Raw genomic sequence first — 22,435 nt, forward strand, 5'->3', positions numbered from 1 at the left:
CATCGCCTTCTAACATAATATGAAGTAATTGTATTTATATATTTTTTTGTATATGTGTGTGTGTGTGTGTTGTAGTAGTGTGAAGTGGGGACTCGATAACTGTCCTACCGTATATTCAAAGAAATAATGCAAAGGAAAACAGGCCATCAGATTAAATATTTCTCTTTTGCTTGACACTTGTGTAATGCTTGCAGAAGCATGAATTTATGAACGTAAGAGTTAAGGCTAGGGGTGTTGGACGCAAAAAGTTTTGTGAAAACGAAATCGTCGCTTTTCAACGAAAACTGATGATAGACCAGATTGGGTCTCTGTTTATTGGCTTTAATTGCCGCAATAAAGTTCTAGAGGTAGGATGAGGCCACTATGTTTATTATAAACTATTCATCTATTGTATTTATATTTATTAAGCTGTGTCCGTATTACAAATTTCGGCCAGCGGTTCAAGTAAATACGTGCCGCATAATTAAACGTAGCCTAGCAATTTTCTCTACGTCGCTAATCGAGTTCAAATAATCTGAGAGATTTTGGCGTATTCAAAACAATAGCTATGTATGTATATACCGTCTATTGCCACTATGATAGATAACATTTGAGCGAAATAGTCCTTACCTGAAGAATATTTTATCAATTATCTAGCCGACATGCATATAATTATACATATATCTATGGTTGTATGATAAGTACGCCAAAACGACTTGGCGACAAGACGCATATGACTGTGGACTGAATTTTTTGGTCTAGACGAAGGCCCTCACTTGACGACATTTACGGCGTCAGTATTGTCAAACATATATACACACATACAATAGGCATCTGTACTGAGCAAATTGTTTGATATCTTGAAAAAACACCTACCGTTGTCCAACAGACATGATCGCTCGCTATCGCATTAATACTATTCGGAACACTATTTGGAATCGGAACATGTAAGACACTCTGAGACTAGCTTGTTTACCTTCTTGCATTGTGCAGTAGCTAACGCCATATTGATTTTAGAACGGCAGGTGTCAGCAAACATCTTTTCCACCTATCTCGTTCTAATATCGTAATGACGTCTCGTCCCCCTCACCTTTCCATAATGCACTTCACAATAATACACTACTCTAGGCCTTTTTACACTGTGGCAGACTTGGAACGCGTATAGCTTTTACGGATTCTGCATTCACTCTAATTTCCCAACTCGTTCAGCAGTAGGGGCGGCCACGAAGGAGCCCGAAGGCGGCATTCCTTCATTTAGGCTGGCTAAGGCATCAAAATATCTCGGGAGTTATGGAAACGCTATGATCTTTGGTACAGTAATTGCAGTGGTAGGCGTAGTTGTAGTAAAGCAGGTCCCGACTTTCTGGCTTCCGCTTTTCAATGTCTTGATCTTTCCCTGACAAGTCTTTCTTTTAGGTCTTTCGGATACCTTCGGCCCACCGTCATAACTAAGTTGGACGTCCAGAAGAGACGAGGCAGCACAGAAAGGCAAAAAACGCCATAAGAAACAGCACAGCGAATGGACATACGTCCAGTTTTAATTCTAGCCTGAAAAAATTGACATTTTTAGCAAGTATCAGTTTGAATTGTGTGCTACTAAGAAACTTAATTATATGTAACCGCTTTTGTGCTGCACCATAGCTATTCATACGGCAGCTAAGGAGGGGGAAGTTTCTTATTGGTCTTTTATGCTAACTTAACTTCTTGCACTTTGGTTGTTCTGAACAGCTGAAAGCGTTTGTTCTAAACAGAGGCATAGTTCGCACCAAAATATACAATGCAATCAAGTCGTGATTCTCCTTCAAGTTAACGGAAATTATATTCTTAATAGGTATAGATTTTATCGATAATGGAGCTGGGTAAATTATCTAAATTCGCCCACAAAAGTGCCGCATGAGCCCAAGCGTGTAATCATTACAAATTTTGAACCCATTGAACTAGGTCGATTTTAGCAGAAAGAACTCTAGAAAGTCGATCTATCTGAGCTCCCAAGAAACGATCATTCCATTCGTAGTGTACCTACTTTTGTCCATGCTACGTAGTTTTATATAAATGAATAATAAGGCTACTTCGCTTCGCCTTTCACTGACGGTCGGCCGTAAGTTCAAAGTTCCTACATTATATTCGTAGACGTACTCAGCATCACATTCTAGCTTACCTTCTCCAGACATCTACTTATATGTAAGTTACTTCGGTATACATAATTACCGATGCGTCACATAAGACTGACTAACTTCGAAGCTCCTTTAATGCAAATGCCTTAATAAGACCTGCCAGGGAGTAATTCGTGCCCTCCTTGATGCTAACAACCACGCCTAATGAATTTGTTTAATATGGAGTTGCAACTCTTTATTCATTATATAAAAAAAAAAACAGTCTACCATATATTAATCTCTTTTTTCGAGGACTGAAACCTTTTTAGGGTCTACATCTCTATAACGGTTAGCTGTGCCTACAGCACGTTCAAAATTATTTTTTTTTTAAATGGATTAAGGACAGGAAATCTAATGCAACTTACAAGACTGGTACTGCTAGTCATTGTTAGTGCACGACAGGCTTGTACAGGAAAAAGGACGGAGCGTGGGGTACTATGTGGTGGGCATGGTCACCTCAACTATCATGCCGACACAGGACATTTTCCATATATGCGCTTTATATTCTCATTTATTCGGAGGTCTTGTCTTTTCAAATCACCTCGCCGGATACTAGCGCAGACGTCTTTATAACCTATCCGCACATGTCGCTTTCTGATCCTCGAAAATTTGCGGAATATCTTTAGGTAAGTTACCCTCGCGTCCTTGAATGTTCAAGAAGTTGAAGTCTATTCGGACTGCAGAATACAGGTACGGAATTCTGGATAGAAACAACTTCGAAATAACACCAATAAAGAACAACTTGATGTATTTACAAACTTGATATATGCAAAATTTTATTTAACTCAGCATCGACAAGGTGGGCTCCCTTGTAACTAGTCGTTTCATTCTCTAGCGTCTGGTCGTATCTATGAAATGACGTTTTTCTTTAGTATGTCCATCGTCTGTGGATTATCGTAGACCAGGGAACTCCGAGCTGTCCACGAGAGCATCTGTATTCAAACAAAGCTACTCTCGGATGCGGCATGTGGGCTGGAGACATCACTCGCTCCTCTTTGTTGACCAAATCGTAAACTTTATTCGTTACTAGGAGATGGTTTCAGGCTTTTCTATAGCCCAAATCGTTGAAGGAGATTTGCTAAATGAGCGGTTTTATGACAATAGCCCGTATACGTAACTATTACGGTAATCGCTTCATTAAAGGACCACTACGGGGAGCGGTTGATCTCTAGAGGGTCTACGCGAGAGAGTAGCCAGAAATTGGATGAAGCGAATACCTGCCGCGAAAAAAATTAAGGGAGTCTACCTTATTGACGCTATCAATAACTATCTTAAGTATATGAAGTTTTTAATAAGGAGATATTTATCTAAATAAATTAAATTGACTTTTTTTTATCGGTGTCTTATTAAAGTTGTTCCCGATCAGCTCCCTGTATTATTAGAGTCCTCGAATCACCTTAACAATCATATATGTTGTTGTATTTAGCTGCTGTCTTGGACACCTATAACGAAGCAGCTCATACATCTCTAGCAACGCGTTACAAACTCGTTGATAATCGTTCGATGATAATAACTCTGATCATCCATATCACTTAAGTGACAGAAACTTTCCGAGTGCCATGTGGTACGACCTAAAAACAACCTCGAGTACGAATGTTTCAGGAGGATACATTCACGGAATTACACTCCTGTACCTGTAAACACTTATCATGAGCTATCAATAATAATAAAAATTGTTCCTATTCAGTTTATTCTCATCTATCTGTTTAATACCGTTCCGCTGCAGTGTCGTCCTTACATTTTCCGCTTCAATATCGTCCGAGCGCGTCGCTCGGTCAATCGACTAACGTTTGGAGCGGTGCAATTTTCCCTGGAGCAATATGATTGTATCTCGCAGACGAGCGCTGCTATTACCCTTCTCCTTTTTCCAACGTTATCTGCAGCTTTTCCCATTACGAGAACTGCGTTTTCTTGATTGCCCACTAAAACACACGTAACGTATTGAAAACAGCGTGAGCATCCGGCATAGTAACAAAAGTAATGGTAATAATATCTAGATATTTAAATATAGATTCCGAGTTCTATACACGAAGCTGCATTAGCATTGCGTCGAACATATCTACATAAACTTTTATTGCCGGGTATAGCATGTTTGTTGACTGTATACGTGGCGTCCAAAACAAGACAAACATAATTCGCGCGCAGGATCTCATATTATTTTTACAGAATTATAGAAAAATCAACGCGTTCGAGCGGCCAGTCATTCTGATTGCTTGGCGTTCCTGTAAGACCGAACGGCACCTGCGTAAATGAAACGACGAGTCCCATCAAATGAGAAGAAACCGGATAAGACGGAGAGAGTTATCAAACAACCAATGCTTCTAGCTGTGGACTCAGATACCTGGTGAGGTTTAGGAGTTATTTATCTATCTTGTTGTGTTTACAATAGAACGGCATTAACAAAGCAGAAACGCGCATGATGTCTGTGCTCGACGACTTTCTCGTACCTGTCACGCATACGGATATGCGAACTGTCATATTCAGTGCCAAGTCATGTCACGTTTAGGTCACGCTACCACTCTACCAAGGACCCATTAAACCGCCATCGTGCTGGCCCACTGCATTAAGGCGCCGTCGCTAAGGTGGCAAAAGTAACAGAGTACGCTCCATGGACTGCTGCCTGTTGGTTTTTCGAGAAAGCGCGACCCGCTATGGCTCTATGAGTCTGTCTGGGTCATACCACTTCATCACCGGGCCAGCCCCCATGGGAAAAAAGAAGAAAAACAGGACTGGTAAATTAGAAATGCGGAAGGCTCCGCGTGTTTAATGTGAGCAAGACTTGAATCCTAATTGGTTCTGCAGGCAGAAGGTCTTGGTCGTAGGCTTACTATTGGCCTTACATCTCTACCACCTACGCTCCTAGCACAGATAATGGAACAAAACGTGTATATAGATAAACGTTTATATAGATGATATAGGCCAGATGTTGTATTTGACTTTTTTTTAGAAAACGTTGCGTGCATAGTGTTGGTTAGGTGAGGGTGTATTTACTTGGCCTAAATTTATAGGTATGGTTCAATAAAGGACATAGAATACGGATGGTGAGCATATAGCCAATAATCATAGGAAACAACTGTTGGTAATTTAATAAACTACGGCCTTAGCTTTAAGACTGAATGATTTAAAGTTGTAAAAATATATTTCTAACAGAAAGAACATTCACGATATAATAATAATAATAATAATAATAATAATAAGATTAATTACTGTCCGAGCATTTAAGTTGTTTATCTTATGCATCTCTTTGAGTGCGTTGTCATGGCAACTCTGTTGGTTAACAAGTATGCAGGCGCGCTGATTCAAATTTCAGCGCTAACAGATATTATTAATCAAAACTAGCAATTAGAAAAGTACGAAATTAAGCGAACTAAAAAATTTCGAAAAAAAATAAGGAATTATAAGTAACTTCTTGTACGGTTAGCATGCCGCTAAAACTTCCGAAAAAAAAAAAGGCATCTCATTATATGTTGTACATTGTACGTGCTCTAAGATAGATTGCTTTACAACTCATTCCATACGACACCAGTACAATTGCACTCTTTTTCTGTCGTTCCACATTTAACACAGGGCTGATTAACTTGCACTTTCGGTTTTTGTGCTCCCGAAATATACTCCACCAAGAAAACTTTTTTTGCTACGTAAAACTCAGAAAAGACGCGTAACTATAGACCGGTGTGATTTTGATCAATAGGAATGCTAACAATAGTATGATCAATAATTGGTTCTAGCTTGGTTCTTCCTACAGTCGACTCTGACCATTCGTCATATCTTGTGGCTGTTGCAAAGATTTAAAAAAACTTGTCCTAGATTTTATTGACGATGCTGTTTGCTCAAGTAAATAAGAGATTTACAAATTTGAGGATACTCACTAAATTAATGTTTTCATTGCCATTCACTTTGGTAAAGTTTCTAAAGGGTCTCGTTTCATGTTCTGCTAGATTGGTTGTAGTTTTCAGTTAGTTTTGTTTCTTCTTATTTGCCTCTATGGAACCATTTTCCAGTGTATTTTTTCCTTCGACCATGGGTGGGCTATAATGAAGACTGCCGTTGGTACTGTTCACCAACTCATCTTGGGACCCGTCGGTTCGCTTCAGCCATTATTATGTCGGAACATAAGTAAAAGCGGTCCTACCATTTCTCCTGTGAATATTACGTGAGACCACTATATTTCTTATTTCAGGATGTCCGCCAAACAAGTTCTGGTGTTTCAGAGTATGCGAATGTAAATTCCTACCAACATATATATATATATATGAGGATAAGCTTACGTACGTGTACCTGAGTTGTTTAATATACTTACATGTCCATCTTTGCTTGGCGGTAAGTAGCCATTGTTTTTCTACTGTATCGACAAAACACAAAAACACGCACATACACAGCTGGCTGGGACCGACCTTTGTTGGGGTGCCTTTGAAAGATAGAAACTTTTTAATGCAATACGAATAGGTCTGTATTCAAAGATTAGCTGACAGGAACAGCATTATTTGCTCTGATCTATACTATCTTCGATAGATTTCAAACGTTGTGCATGTAAATACGACAGAAAAGTCTTGCCTGTTGGCCCATGACCCCATGATAGGAATGCTGAGTGAATATGAGATCACGTTATCCGTGTCCCACTTCATTTCGCCTTAGTACACAGCCATACAGTATAAGAACTTACGCGCACCGTGGGTATTTTCGCATAGAACCGCCCAAATGTACATGTACATACAAGTGCATATAAATTGAAAATATTGTTTATCGCTGCCTTCAATTACAATGCCACAGATGTAGCTTCTCTAGCATTTTTCCAACAAGCTTATAGTACGCATGTGATGAGTCTGATGATGAATCGCCAGCCACGCTATAAGCCCATAAGGCAAACATTTTCTTACAGCATATGGGTATCGAAGAAATCCAATAAGGACGGTATAATAAGTAAAACTCAGAGCTAGGTAGTTTAACGCATTGCCGAAGAGCTCGTTGGTCAAGCTTCTGCCTACCGTTCTGAGAACTAGAAATCGGCAGAATCGCTGTCTGTTGATTTCTTTGTTAAAACCGTAGAAAAGTATAGCTAGAAAAAAAGGCCTAATTTCCTGTAGAAAAATAACTATTTATATCGCTGTGTAAAATTGGTTACTTTATCCTCAAATTACATTCGAGTCTATGGCAAAACCTCTTGCATCATTTAGTATAAATCAAATTTTCCACAGACGTAATTGTTTCAGTATGGTTTTACCTAATTGAACTATACTTATGGGCAAAAAGACCCGTGAAAATCGTTAAACTCACCACACATATGCATGCTAACGTTTATGCACGTAAGTGTATATAGGATCATTATAATTAGCATGTCTTTTACTAATGGCTCTAAATGACGGCAACGCTATTCTTAGCAGCAACGGCGATAAACGGAAGCTTGCACCACAGCAAAATGGTGACGCAGATAATATGGGGTACGTATCAAAATTAGTATGCTTAGTCACTGTCAGCGACGATATTTCACCCTTGATTTTCTTTTTAGGGATCCTCCATTTCTGCTGTTTGCCTTCTGGAAATATCCAGTGGTAAACTAATCCACAGGATGATGAACGGAGAGCAACGCTTAGCTCAGTTCCAACTGAGGTGGTAGACATGTAAAAACTGTGTATGAGAATATACGAACGACCCGCTTTTTCGTTCGCCTGTTCGTAGAAGAAGGAGGTCAGCAAGAACATTAGAATTAGTTTGTCCTAACGGTGTTCAGGCTGTGCCTTTGGTTAGATTTAGGTTGTACAGAACGTATACACGCTTCTGCACTCGAGCGAGATATGGGTACCGAGCGCTTCATAGCCATCGTTGCTCCCTCTGTACATCAAAACACAAACGATGTACTGGGCTTAAATAATTCTGTTACTCCATTTTATTTGTTGAGGTAAAAATCCACAAGTGCTACTATAAAAGTACCTCAAACCTCTGCGAATCTGAGCAGCTAATGTGCGTAGAATTATCCTGCTTTTCAAAATGGCCTATTCCAACTTCGTGCACCCCCATCTATAACCCTATAATTGCAGAGTATATCATTATCGGCTTATTTTAATTTCTATGGGGACATATTCGCGCTATTTATTCAAATCATCTGAGTCTAATCCACACAGGTGTGACAATTGAGGCTCGACCACCCAAACGATTCCGTTCTGAAGGTTCTATATATTACAAAATTGTCGGTATTTTCTCTATAATAAACTTGAGCGTCTTATACCACACGGAGCAACTCATGTTATTAAGTTATTAAAACTACGTAAAAACGTGTTTTTCCGGCTAGAAGCTACGATGTGTTTTTGTTTCTATGTTCTAGGTTGTAGATCGATATGGGCGAGAAAGTAAAATAAAATAAGCAAATGAAAGCAGCAAGTTCCTGTATCTTTCCTTTTTGATAATAGCTCTTACATGGACGATTAGTGTTTGGCGTGTCCAACCTTGAATATAGTAATAACATACATACGTATATATAATAACATATATACAATACTGTATAACAATTGTCAACGGACGCATCGATTTCTTTTTATAGTCTGTTACGGTTACATACAATTCAAAAAAATATAGCCTTAAACGCTGTCTCTACATGTTGGCTGTTTCTTTTCGCTATAAAGGATCTGTTTGTGTATTTTTCTATAGCTATTTGCTTGTTTTCTGCTCGTTCGTGCCGTCCCTGTACGTGTTTTATGTGCTTGTATATGTAGGCGCAGGTAAGCCTCGTATTATCGTATACATTAGCGAAGTATACACAGGCACTTACGTCTCACACGCTAATAGAGCCGCTCTGCCATGATTCATCAGACATTTGTTTGCATAGTACAGAAAACTTCACGTGTTGATAATATCAATTGTGTGTTCTTCAGATTTCAGATTTCTTTTTGAACGACACTCAAGTTGATTCATAAACGAGGTTAAGATTTGATTGTGATGTTTTGTTAGTGCTGGGCTGCTTTGCCCCACGGGTGATAGTTCGATTCGGAGTATCCGATGCAGTGGAACTAAATAAGACGAACAGGTTCATTAAGTAAGAAAACATATCCAGGGGGTAAGAGCTATTGCCCTCCAGCAGAGTCACAGTTCGAAATAATCTAGTTTCTATCTAGCTAGTTTCTATGGTTATGCGAAGACTTTTTCCATCGGCAGATTTTATGGATTGCATTTTTGGAGCAAAAGGTCTAATGATGAGATTCTACAGGTGTAGGATGCACGCTCATGCGCAAGTGTTAGTGGACTGAGCAAATATTTGTTGTCTATAAACACAAACCTCCTTGAAAATGAATAGGTTTGTTAGCTGATTGCGAGAGTTCTATACAAGTACAAATACAAAAATAAAAATATATACAAGATCAGTTGCTACCGTGACGTCTGGCGAACTCTAATCAACAGCAAACAAATTTAGGTGGTTTATGAAAATAGAGAAATAACCGATGTATGCTTATGCTAAAAAATGCGAGGCAATGTTGACCGGTAGGCAGTATTTAGAAATAAGGCGATAGGTTATATTCATTTTGTATATGATGCATATGGCCGCTATCTTTGGGGCAGCATTGTCCGTCCGCTTGCCAAAGACATAATAGTATAAATTTCATAAAGCCTCAAAAAAAATATTATACTCCCATGTCTCAATAATGAAGATGACAGAGGCCGAAGTTTAGGTTGTAAATTCTTCGAACGAGTAAAGAGCGCTTTTGTTTGCAAGAAAAGCGGGATTAAGGACCAAACAAAGCATGGCGATAGCGATTTATTTAGAGGATGTTATCAGGGTTGAATCAAAACGACAGTTGCCAGGTAGATGCAGTCATCGTTCTTTAGAATAGGAGTCAACGATATTTTACTTCGATGGTCGGGCCTTATAACCCATAACCACCATCCCATCTGCTCACATCGACTCGCTGAAGAACTTCAAATTGTCTATGAGCCATGTGATGATGGCAACGAGCAGAACGTGATTTTCCGAACACTGAAGGTGCGTATCCTCCGACCCTTAAGCTATTTTTGTGTTAAAGGTTTTTAGCATACATATTGAAATTTTTCTTCAAGCTGAGACAAGCGAAACACTTGTTACCCGCTAGTGTCGGCGGTGATCCATGCTTTTTCACGACTGCTAAGAGCGTAAATTTTTAGTTTACTTGCTACGTGGTTTTCATGTGTTTCAATACGAGATGCTTCTGCTCCATTGCTACTGTCTCTTCGCAACAAAACTCGAAAAAAATACGAAACCTCGTCAATTCCTATAGTGTTGCAATCTAGTTGACAAAATGGGGCGGGTTCTCTGCTTTCTGTGTTAGCATATGCACTTTACAGGTAAGCGCTTCGATCTAATAGCGAAACGCTTTCAATGCCTGTCTCCATATCCTCGTTACTCGAATCCGTGGAACGAGGCAATTGTGAAGGTGGAACATGTTGAGTTCGTCTGTTATTTTTACAAAGGCATCGGTGTTCAACGAAATACGGTCAACGTGAATGCTAAATGCAACTGCTTCAAATCGGCTCTAAGAGGCAAGACATCTGCATTTACGGCTTGAAGTTTGCGCGGAAAACCAATGAAGTTATCAGGATTTCTGGAGACAAGTTTCACTAGGCCTTAAAAATTCGCCTGTTCAGGGGACAAAATTCATTTTAGTGAACTGGATATTAATGCGTCGTCAACTTAATTTCTGACTGTTCGAAAACGACGATTGTAATTGAAACATGTCCCACATAGCATAAAAGGTGTACGTGCTTCTAACCATAGATGGATACGAAACAAAAGAACTGCAAACATACGTACATACCAAGTTTTCTGGCTGATCGTTGCCCATCCATGGAAATCGTTTACATTCACGCTAGCGTATCGTGCTGTTTGTAGCATATCGTAGTTCTTCTTGTTACCAGACCACACTCATCATAGCTCAGTACGTATAGTGAGTTATCGGTTACGGTCACATTTAGTTGCGTGTCTGGATCCCTTCAACTTAATAGTTACTATTGTAAGTTGGTCTACTATTGTAAGGTTGGTAAAACGTTCTCGTTATATCAGTACGCTGTTTTGTGTAGGGGAATGTATCGCAAGTGCCATGGTTGGACGGCCTTCGTTCTCTGAATGAAGTCGCGTGCAGTGACTCAACAGGTACGTATCTGTTATTCGTCTACGTGGCTTTTTTTTTTTGGTTACCGGCTCAGTTGAGATGTGTGATGGTATATGACAGTTATTCGACTTGCATTTATCTGGCCTCGAAAAGGCCTTTTGTCCGACGGTTTTTCCTTTATTTAAGATAGATTCAGCTGCAAGATGCAAGCGAAAAAAATTAGATTTACAAAAAGTAGCAAAAAAAGCTGGCCTCCCAAAGATGATTTTTTTAAGCCTTAAAATGTTTTTCAATTGCTATAGTGAGTTGCACTTACAAATAACTTTTCCTATTGTCTGGCTTAGGTCATGAAACTACCGTTTGCGTAATGTTGCGTTAGATTATAGATATAAGGTACAATGGCCATGTACATAGTTCCAAGGCAAAAAACAACTATGTTTTCTGGTATAACATATGGTATAGATGGTATAATGTCTATTCTATATGTTATTGGTCTAACCTACTATTGACATACGAAAGGGGCAAGCGAAGAGCTTCTACTAAAGGCATATTTTCTATGCCTTCCAGTATCAAACGTCATTGTTATCTACGCCTAGCTGTTAACGTCGTTCAAATGACCTTTCGAAAGCGAGAGATATGGCCAACTTTCGTCGCGGCGGCAAGCGAATGGGTTCCTTTCTTCTATCAATATGGTCCTACTGGGGACGGTATCGATATTGAAGGTGTTTCCACACGTTGCGGCTAGTACGAGGCTATCTCGTTGCTCGGTATCAATGTTATTGGTATCACTATTAACCTATATAATTTGTGGTAAAAATTCTACTTGTTGTTTTCGATTGTTCGTATAGCAAAAGCGTCTGTTTAGAGTTATTGGTGAGTCGTTGTACTTATCGAGCTTAGCCGAATGTTCAATTCTAATATAAATATCAAGGAAATTGCATAATACCCGAAGTCATTGGTCGTCCTTTTACGGCTTCAGAGCGAGCAGATTTTCGCAGCGATAACTAGTGATAACGGGTCAGGCAACGTATTTTTTGGACTCATCGCTAAATTAAGTATCAAAGAAGCATAATATTGTTTGTCTTTGGGTATATTTAATTAATAGTTTAATAAATAGCCATCGTGTATCATCGGCATCGCTCAGCTTTGCATGTACATATGCGCCACAGAAATGAGTAACAATTAAAGCTTCTATGGCTACTTTTATAGTCCACATAATCCAGGTCGAACTTGTGCATTATCCAAGCGGTTCTCGTTAGTTTCTATAAACTTTTTTATTGTTCAAAGTACCACTATCTCAGGCAGGCCACATCACCTAGGCGAGGTGATATCGTCTTAACTATTCAGTGTGCAAACGCCAAGCTTGCCGTATTGGCTATGTTTACCGCGTCCGATTATGCTGAAGCAATGTTTGCCCTATCAGAGTGTTGATCATCGGCCTGCTTGAACGAGGAATCGCACTTGCCTAACATCTCAGCTACGATAAACACGTATCACTGATAACTTGCTAAAAGCGTATATAGACTCGACGTTCTGGTCCAATAAAAAATAGATTTCATAAATACATTTCTGTATGTCTAGCCGACACCGTGGATCTGAGCTAGGAACGGACCCGGTGGGTTGCTCAAATGGTATGCTAATCCGTCAGTCCAGGTCTGTAGAACTGTTTCGGCCATAGCAATCGAAATGTGTGGCAAAAAATGTTTTTGATTTTTCTTTTATTCAATGGTTTTATCTGCGAGCGGTGTTACTAACTAAAGCTGATTATTTGTGAGGAACAAAGGATGCTGTTAGGATCCGCTAAGATTTTTGATAGAAAAAAATATGAAGGCTGAAGTGTACTCATCAAAAGTGGAAGGAACGTAGATAAAAACAATACAAGGGAGCGGTTCGGCACTGAAGCGGTATTAAAATGAAGGGCAATACACTGGCTTCGCCCTCGTTACAAACAACAACCTTTGTATTGTTACCACTATTATTTCGACACGAATCACAAAGCTGAATTGGATGATTTTCACAGTTATGGTCTATGCACTGTACTATTTTTTCTATTATACTACGATATGCTATTGTATGCAAGTATCACGTGCGATTTTCCGGCGTCCGTGCACACCGTAGAGTGATTCACCAGCGCGACGTAGCGTTAACAGCGCCATCAATTGTTATAGCTCGTTCCATTTTCTATATAATTACATTAATTAGTTTGTTTAATTGCAAGTCCGGCCTTCTTTTGGAAGCGTCGCCTATCCAGAGTATGGCGCTGAAATTCGAGAGAGATTTGAGACACAAACTGTGCCTTTCGGGGTAAGACATGCGTCGACACCAGCATCGTGACAGAATATTGTCCGTAGATAGAATTTCAGATCTGAAGGATTCAGAAACTAGCAAATACTATAGATGTCAATCTAGTGACAAATGTGACCGATCAACGGAGAAAGAGAGGATCCAACACGCATTCGTTCGAATTACCGCCTATGTCAAGTGCCTAGAAATTCAGCCTGTTGGTGAATGATAACTTTGATCGTGATTGTTACGAAGTGAAACCTCTCACAGTGCCAAAAGGTTACATCAAGTTCAGCTATCTCCGAGCTGGTGATCTTAAAAGATCTACCTTTCCTGTACCAATCTATAACGCATACCCTAGCGGTTTAAATAGCCACACGTTTGTAGTTTATTACGGCTGCTACAAGAAGGGCGCAGAATTGTTGTTTACTTGTCGTTGTTGGGGCGGGGCGGAGGGGGCAGGATATCGTTTCTAGAAAGTCAGCGTGGGACGACGTCTGCGTGACTGGTCTAGTGCAGTCGCGCTTCTAATAAGGTTAGCGACGCTTGGGTGCGTGAGGGTTTTCGACGCTTAGCGAAGGCGGCACCTGGTGATGCACTCAAGGAAATGCTTTTTTTGGGAACGGTTTAAATTTTAGTTTACTCGGATAGTGCCGTCTTTTTCTTTCATGCTCGTCAACGCTTTCCCCACGGGAGCTCTTTTCCCTCCGGCAATGTAGCAAAGAAGATCGACTCTGGCATCGGTAATAGCTGCCTTCCGAAACATAATAAGAAGGAATATCGTAGAAGGGACGTGGAATGTTAAAATGACATGAAACGTACGGATGGTCGAAACACGAGAAATTGCATCGCTTTCTATTAAATGTTACGATATATTGTTTAGTATTATTATGCGGCATAAATATTTAGACCCCGCTAAACGTGAGCAGGCCATATACGGCTGTCCAAAGTCAACAGTTTCGTTGAACGTTTTAAATATTCTGTTTGGGTTTACGTGTGGAACCAGCACAGAATTGCGCATATATCAATTGCATAGGTATGAGTTGCTTGCAAGCTTCATTTTTTTGGTAATAAAAAAACTGTATAGGTCGTATTTTATGTGCCTAACTGTAAGGAATCGCTGTACTCTTCCATCTGCTATATCAACAGGGTCCACAGGACTAAGGCTCGCTACCTACGACACTGCCTCATAGCGAGCGTACTACTATAATACAGTAGCTAGCCGACTGAATCGAAACATGGTTTGGCGATGACGCAATCCGACGCGACCATGACGCATTTATTACCATCCTGGCTTTAGGCTCTGGATACACTACCCATAAGATATCTACCGTCCATAAGGGCTTCTTCTGTGATATCCACCGACAGTTTTGACTATCTCCTTTATATTGATTTTAGTCTGCGTAGGGACCGATTTTGAGTGCACAACATCAAGCGATGTAGGGATCCCACTTTAGTCTCATTCGTAACTATCTATATCCCTTTTTTTTTTTACCTCTTATTCTTACCTCCCTATTTTATTCTCATAATAACCAAAAAATGAACATCGGCCGACTATTTCAATCAATACGGTGTATCAACTGATTTCTGTAAGGATCGGTCTGTGTATTTCTGTGTTCTATAAATTATAAGCTGCTAAGTTAGAATTAATGTCTTCATTCTGTCTTTACTTAGATAATTTTCATATTAAGAAATTTTTTTTAAGCTGTTTTCGTAGCTAACAATCATTTTCAAATGAGCAGTTTTTCGAAATTATGCTTTAGCATCGCTCCTTTAGCTGAGCCGCTAAAGGTCGAATTTTTAATGCTGCGTTACGTATCAATCTAACCTGTGCTCGTTTTCTCCAACCTCGAGCAATGACAATGAATTGTCGAGGTCGCTTTAGGTTACCACTTTCCGGAACAACGACCACCCTAGCGAACCTAATGGTCCGGTCATTGAAACAACTGGTTAATTATTTTTCGAACGTGTAAATGAGATTAAGACATATTTAAAGTGCATTACCTTATCATAGCGGTATTACTACTAATCTCATTTGGAGCCAACCATTAGCCTTGATTCAATCAAAGCAGACGGCACGGCGCCAGAATTGAAAATAAGCATAAAAATGTTTGTTGAGGCATCAGGCTAATTGTCTTCATCGCAAACAACCACTCTAGAGGAGCGAAGAGAAATCTGTGAAGGTTTCGTTTGTGTGATTCGATTAACGCGAGGAAAAGATTAAAATTCTTCTTAAGTATCCAACGGTGGGTATTAATGCACATTTTACACGAGGTAGTCAATTTAATAAAGATTATTCATCATAGAACAGGCCTTGCAAGCCTAACACATCGCAATAAACGCTATAATATAGCATTACTTGATTCATTCTATGTACGTTTTCAACAGTGTCCTGCATAGAATGAACTGCTTTTGGAAATACACAAATAGTGAAGATCCATCCTGAGAAAATTTCTGTATCCTGCGTTTAGGCTAGGTAAAAATTTAAGACAGGTATTAAATGACGCATTTTAGTGCAACATATATTCGGCTTAATAAACATTTATTTGGAGACCTTGCTGAAATGTCTATTTAAGGTGCTGTCCATGTTTCTCATGTCATTGTTGACAGCGGTGGTGGCAGCAGTAGTGCATATTGTGCCAATGCTAAACGTTTTGCCAGCTACCTGCGCCCCTGTTGCTTCCTTTTTCATTCTAGCGCCCTACACCTAAGTTGTTCCTATCATAAGGTTCGTTACCGGAATTGATAAACCGCAGTTACGCAGTGTACCTTCGAACTCAATGTTAAGTTAACTGAACAAAATCAATCAATTCTGTAAAAAAAAAAGTACGTTTGGCATTTATTTACACGTTCTTTGAATGGTTCAAATGAATGTGTATCTATTAAAGCATAAAATCTGCGTATATTTAGATACCATTCCGGCAAAGCGTTCTCCACCTTGCCAGTTTTTTTTTTTTTTTTATCCTATACATATGTATAAAATAAGCCACATAAATGCATGCACGTACTCGTGAGTATCTCTTGAAATGGACGTCGAAGAGCATATTTTTGACTGCGACAGATTCATTTCTGAAGAATATATGAGTTTTAAAAATTTCGTTAGAGATTTTTTTCGTACCTACGTTTTATTGTACACTTTACTTACCGGACAGCAGCGACGCTAACGCGGCAAAACAAAACGAGAAAATAACGCCGGGACCAGCTAGGTTCCGAGCTACCATGCCGGTCACGAGGTACATACCCGTACCACAACAGGACCCAACGCCTATACGCCCATCGAGTGGCGTTCGCATCGATCCGATAATCAAGGCGCGGAAGAAAGCGATGAACACAACAGGAAAATGGGCAGGAGGCCGCCGCCGACGACAGGAAGCGTGCCAGTCATAATCATGAAGTAAAAAAAAAAACAGGATAATCGAACACATGAAACAACCATCGTTAGATAGATAGTTCTAGCAGCTATATTCAGATAAGTTGAAGCGAAAATATCATTGCGGGGATACTTGCTGCCGAACGCGTGACCATGCTCTATCAAATCGGACGGTGCTCCGGCCACGAAAGTCATTACGGTACCCAACCAGAAATTGCTACTGAATGGTGATATAATTCATTCCTATGCACTGTGACATATGTTTAAATCTATCATTAGCAACGATTATAGGTATGGTTTGACATATCGTCCTGTGAACATGGCGCGTTGCTTGTTAAGGTCGATTTATCCAATACGTGTTCGTCCTCTGGCTTTCCGTCGTTTTCTACATGATGACACAGAAACAAGCATCTATTTGGGCTAGAAACAAACTGGGCTAGTTTTAGCCTAAACAGTCTGCAACTCGGCATTTTGAAGGGGTTTATGGATAGTAAACTTAGTGGAAGATCACAAAATACGACACAATGGCGCGATCTTTTTTGGATTTATTACTACCTTGTCGTGCCGTGAATATTACGCGATGAAGCGCTGGCGAACCCTCTCCATTGCACACGGGTAACAAAGTCTTTCGACGATTTCTATGTAATCTGCACGCCTATCTCAATGAAGAGCGGTTGTTTCATGTGGTTACCTAATTCCTATATACTTTCCCTACTATATATTCTGATAATCGGATGTTGTTCTTCGATGTAGTTAGCGTTTTCTCATCGTCTAGCTTGTTGCCTAGTGGAAACCCGTAGCCTGTGCACTGGATAGCAGAAAATTATAATTAGAAACAATGTTCATCTGTGCATTTATTGCAAATGAACTTACTCAGTATACAGGCGCGTTCAGACATCCATCGACACAGACTGGCCGGACTCGACCACGGGCCTTCTTTCAGTATGACATGCATCCGTCAAGTTCCTAAGTGCCTTTATCATAGCTTATGTATACCGCATGTATCGTTGAACTGATGTATAATATCACAAGCGTTCGATATACGAATTTCTATATATTCATGGCCATTAAAAGCCTTTAGCAAAAAAGTCAGATCATTGATTGTTAATGAACACCTATGTATGTGTAAAGTCTATGATCCTATATATGAAATGAAATACTGTAATGTTCAGATATGTGGGCAAATAGGCCAGCAGCCACAAAACGTTGTTCAATACTCCAAATGTGCCTTATGCTTACATTACGCCAAATGGGGTTGCATGCATAAGGAGTCAGAGGTTCAGTGTCTGGCGTAACAGCGGGAACAGCGTAAAGACCGGTGATAAAAAAAAAAAAATAGCTATTTTTCAAAGAAGCGTTTTTTTCGGAAGATTCGGCTGATGTTGGAGTTAAAGATGAGGAAGAAGTAGCCGAGCACAGATCATACCCGAGACACAACATTCCCAGCAGACTTGAGTAAATCATGCATATTCTTACGACGAATACATGGGATGAATTGCTATTTTTTAAATTACGTTATCAATTTGAGCTACAATGACCGGTCAAACTAATTGTGGCTTTTCCTCTGAGACCGCGTACGGTTCACATTAGGATAGCTTGGTTTCAACCAGATATTGTCGTTGACCAATGCAAATGAACCTCTAGTACACCTGAATAGTCAGAGGCATCGTAAATCTACGTTGATGGATACCCCTATAGGCCGTTGGCAACGCCATGATGACCTGAGCAGTCCATTATCACCGGCATTACCGGCAGCTAATGCAATGTTGTATACAACGCGTGTCAGAATCAATAAGGACGAGGCCATAAAATCGGCGTTAAGTTAGATTACATTTTTACGTCGCATCTTCGCTGTGTTACAGCATGTCGAAGTGCAATTGAAGTCACGTTTTTTGCGTGAAAATAATCTGTTGAATGCTTCAGCATTACGGGGGCATATCTGTTCGATAACCGCGATTGCTCCGGTTGACAAAAGCCTGACAGGCCCCATATGGTAAGACTAAGCTGACCTAAATATATGGACGTAAGCAGGTAGCGCATAGTCATACTTGCCACGTTTAGTGGCCTGCAATGGCCTACGATTCATCAGACTTCACCTTCCAATGATCGCTATTCAGGTAAGGTTAACATCGTATACAATATGAGAACTCAATGGAGCTCCTTCCGCTATACGGTAGGTAAGCACTGTTTCTTAAGCTTTCCCAATATCACTGAATTAGGGTAAGCGAAAAAGAGGAACACTCAGCTCTGTGGTAGTGAGATGTAACCTCAAATCTACAAAGTACGTAGACATTTACTGTGTGTAGACCGTGGCACATTGGTACGTATATGTGCTAAATACGTGTTCATTTTTGTATCAGCAACAAAGTCGTATACAGTTGTTACAAACTGTCTCCGATATTGGAATTATCACGAAAGAGTAAAAGTATCCCTATATAGAGTGATACTAGAGCTGACTATAAATAGAACGACCCGTTACTAAGGTTCTGTACCTTAATAAAAAAACGTTACGCGCACTAATTATCCTATTATTTCTACAATTCTAGATACAATTAGGTTTGTTGTAATCTAATCTTAAACGTCACCTGACAAAATTAAGTTTGTTCCTCCACTGTGTGGTAGCCTCACGGTTCAGGGAAAAATTTTTTTTATTAAGTATTATTATTAAAACTCTTACTTGGCAAGTTGTTCTGCTGTGAAATCTCACTAATACGGTACATATCAATCAATCTGCTCACGCTCGAAGGTTCCAGCCGAACTGACAGCTCATCTCTAGTTATCTATCATTTTCTGACTCGCAATGACCTTCTGCTCAAGACGAAGTTTCCCAGCCATGAACGTCATACTAATTTGCTTGTTAGATTTATGCTGAGGGATTAGGTCAACGCTAACAAACGAGACGTAAACTTACCTATGACAATAACCGTATTATACGAGAGTGGTAAGTCGTCGTTAATCCGGCGCCATGTGTGATAACGCCAAGATAGATAGACCTCGAGTCTAAATTATATCATACTTGCTATCCAATTCATTCGATATGTATTGTCTGTTTATGTTATGCAGGGTTTTAGTTATCATAGAGCAAGCACATCATATCGTGCCAGCATTATGCAGCATGTGTTGTTGTTGTTGTCGTTATAAACCCGAAAATCTGCGGATCATATTTTTATCCTATTGGTAAACCGGTGTGCATATCTTTTACGTAGCACCGAACAGAGGTATTTTTTCCACAGCGTATATGTATTATATTGTCGGCAGGGCTGTGTCGCTTTGATAGCTATCCCTTAACAATGAAATAACGGATAGCAATTAGAGATTGCCCTTTTTTCCTTTTCTTACAGAAATTAATGTAACATTTGTGCCTACGGGGACCGGTATTCTCTACCGTAGCGTAGAACTTCAGCTAGTATTCTCTAGCTGCAATAGCACCCGAACATTAAGTTCGTATCGTCCACCGTATCGGGTACTGGGTTTATACCCATTTTATTTATCTATTACTATCCAGCTTTTTTTTTCGCCCTAAAGCATTTGATTAGCCAAGCGTTGCTATTTGAGACCAGTATTAAAATACTGTTCGTTTAGAGTTGTGCACCCTTTTAGCAAGCTTGCTAAAGACAATTGAAGTCTTTGTCCGGTCTTTGCCGGGACACTTCGAAGTGTGAAAACCTATCAGGAGACGACTTAGAAAGCAATGACTTTCCAGTTAAATTACTTTCTTTTCTATCCGCGTAGTGCTTATTGGCCGATACAAGTCGACGACAGCTATAGCCATTACTGCGCCTAACAACTGACAGACGTTAAATTGGCCGTTTTTCAGCTGCAGTAGCGTAGTGGTAATGGTCGCGAAACGTAAAATTCGCCAAATCTGAACCGCTGTTTGTCTTCAAAAAAAAAAAACGCTACTTTTACTGGAATTTACTTGATGATGATTCGACAAGGAATCAGTGTAAAAGTCCCTATTTTATGCCCACCTGTTGCCCCACACATGCATTCGTCTTGATCACATGGTATAAAACAGAGATAATCGACAAAGCCATTCAGCCTTTGGGTCATCGTTAGAACAACTTTTTAAACACCCCGTGTTAATTCACTCAAGTCGCACGATGTTACTGTAATAAACAAGTACAATTTACAGATATAGTTGAAAAGTTAAAAACGGTTCAGTGGCAATGTTCAATTTCGCTAGGGGCGTTCATGGGAAAACATTGTTCCCTACTTAGAGAAGTTCCCTAGATAAAATATTCGCATTTATGTTGTATTATCTGCCACCAAAATCTGCTACTGGTATAGTTTGTCACAAAACCAGAGTTTACTATGCGTGTTACAATGGCACAACGAACCGTAGATGCCGAAAAGCTAGACATTGTCTGAGGCCAGAGCTCTCACATCTCATCCATGTTGGAATAATAGCATATTGCATTTCGTTTTGTTTCAGCAATCGACATTGACTTGTGAAAGTCTTATTAGATAATTTAGAGAAAGTGCTCCATAGAAATGCTTAGCGTTTGAGGGAAACTCACCCAATGACGTAAGGTCCCACGTGGTCAGGCATCTCTGGAAGACATAAGCACCGAATTAAAATGACGAAAGATTGCCATTAACAGACGCCTCTGCTTATGCTAATTTTCTAGACGAACTATGCGTTTTAACTGATAAAGGTCTTTTCGCATAAATATTCGATACCTCTAGCTAAGCCGAAAGCCGAGTCCTGGACGACCGCAAAAAATAGCTAACTATACATTAGAAGGCTCTGCTGTGCGAAAATTCGGCCTAATCACCTTGAGAATCATCAGAATTCAATCGAACTTCTATCACGAATTGTTTGCTTGCCTTGCGAAAATGAGAAAACATGCATACGTTTATGACAGAACTAGCAGAACTCTAACAGATTTCGGATGAAGATGTTTCTGTTCTGCCACTACAGGCCTGCCTTTGCTCGATTGGATTACAATTGTTCGGATCTACAGGCAGCACAGCCTCGACTGTGAGTGATTTCTTTAACAGGAAGGAAGTCTATTGCGGAACGATGAGGCACAACTACCGAAAGCCCAACAAATTGCAGCAGAAAGATTGGTCTTTTCGATTATATGTATAGTATCAGGACTATGTGCTTGCACTCATTCGAACCAGTGCCTATTGAGCAGCACCATACAAATATAATATCTGAAACACAAAGTACGCTATTCTTTTGTTTTCAGTTTTATACTAAAGAAAATTTTAACATCTTTAAACTGCTTTGAAGCCGAGTTCCTAATCTGAAGCTGTTAGAGAAGTCATCTAGTCTGTCGTTTCGTAATAGGCTTCCATCACGTTGGTCCAATTAAGTCTGAATCATTCTATCGGTTTGTTGGGCAGTTCCATAGCAGAAAATAGCAGAAATCAGCTTGTTTCGAACATCTAATGCTGTATCTATAGTCTACACCTGAAAGAACGAATCACGTTTTACGTTTATGTTTCAAAAATGGCTAGTCGTTGTTAAAAACTGTGAGACCTTCTTCTCATCATCGAGTTACGTTTCTCGTTAGACAACGCCTACGGTCAAAAAAAATGTTAGAAACGTTTTCACACAAAAGTAAATA

The 22,435-nt window shown here is 39.8% G+C and overlaps 1 protein-coding gene and 1 long non-coding RNA gene across 4 annotated transcripts in view; one reads left to right on the plus strand and one right to left on the minus strand.

Moving 5' to 3' along the window:
• The window catches only part of LOC111259045 (uncharacterized), a 46,062-nt gene that overhangs the window by 13,247 nt on the left and 10,380 nt on the right, over window positions 1-22,435 (plus strand). The window contains exons 2-3 of one of the 3 annotated variants that reach the window (XR_015310418.1): window positions 4,299-4,476; window positions 4,639-5,106. The exons of the other annotated variants lie outside the window; for them this stretch is intronic. This is a non-coding gene — a long non-coding RNA (uncharacterized LOC111259045). Of the gene's footprint in view, window positions 1-4,298; window positions 4,477-4,638; window positions 5,107-22,435 lie in introns of those variants that run through there. 3 annotated transcript variants of the gene reach the window in all.
• The window catches only part of LOC111259017 (uncharacterized), a 32,582-nt gene continuing 12,635 nt past the window's right edge, over window positions 2,489-22,435 (minus strand). The window contains exons 4-7 of the mRNA XM_022830689.2: window positions 21,377-21,410; window positions 16,632-16,751; window positions 3,871-4,054; window positions 2,489-2,846 (exon numbers count right to left, since the gene is read on the minus strand). Of these exons, the coding sequence (XP_022686424.1) occupies window positions 2,801-2,846; window positions 3,871-4,054; window positions 16,632-16,751; window positions 21,377-21,410 (384 nt within the window). The 3' untranslated portion in view covers window positions 2,489-2,800. The remainder of the gene's footprint in view (window positions 2,847-3,870; window positions 4,055-16,631; window positions 16,752-21,376; window positions 21,411-22,435) is intronic.

This window comes from Varroa jacobsoni, unplaced genomic scaffold (assembly GCF_002532875.2).
Source record: "Varroa jacobsoni isolate VJ856 unplaced genomic scaffold, vjacob_1.0 scaffold_30, whole genome shotgun sequence".
NCBI lineage: Eukaryota > Metazoa > Arthropoda > Arachnida > Mesostigmata > Varroidae > Varroa > Varroa jacobsoni.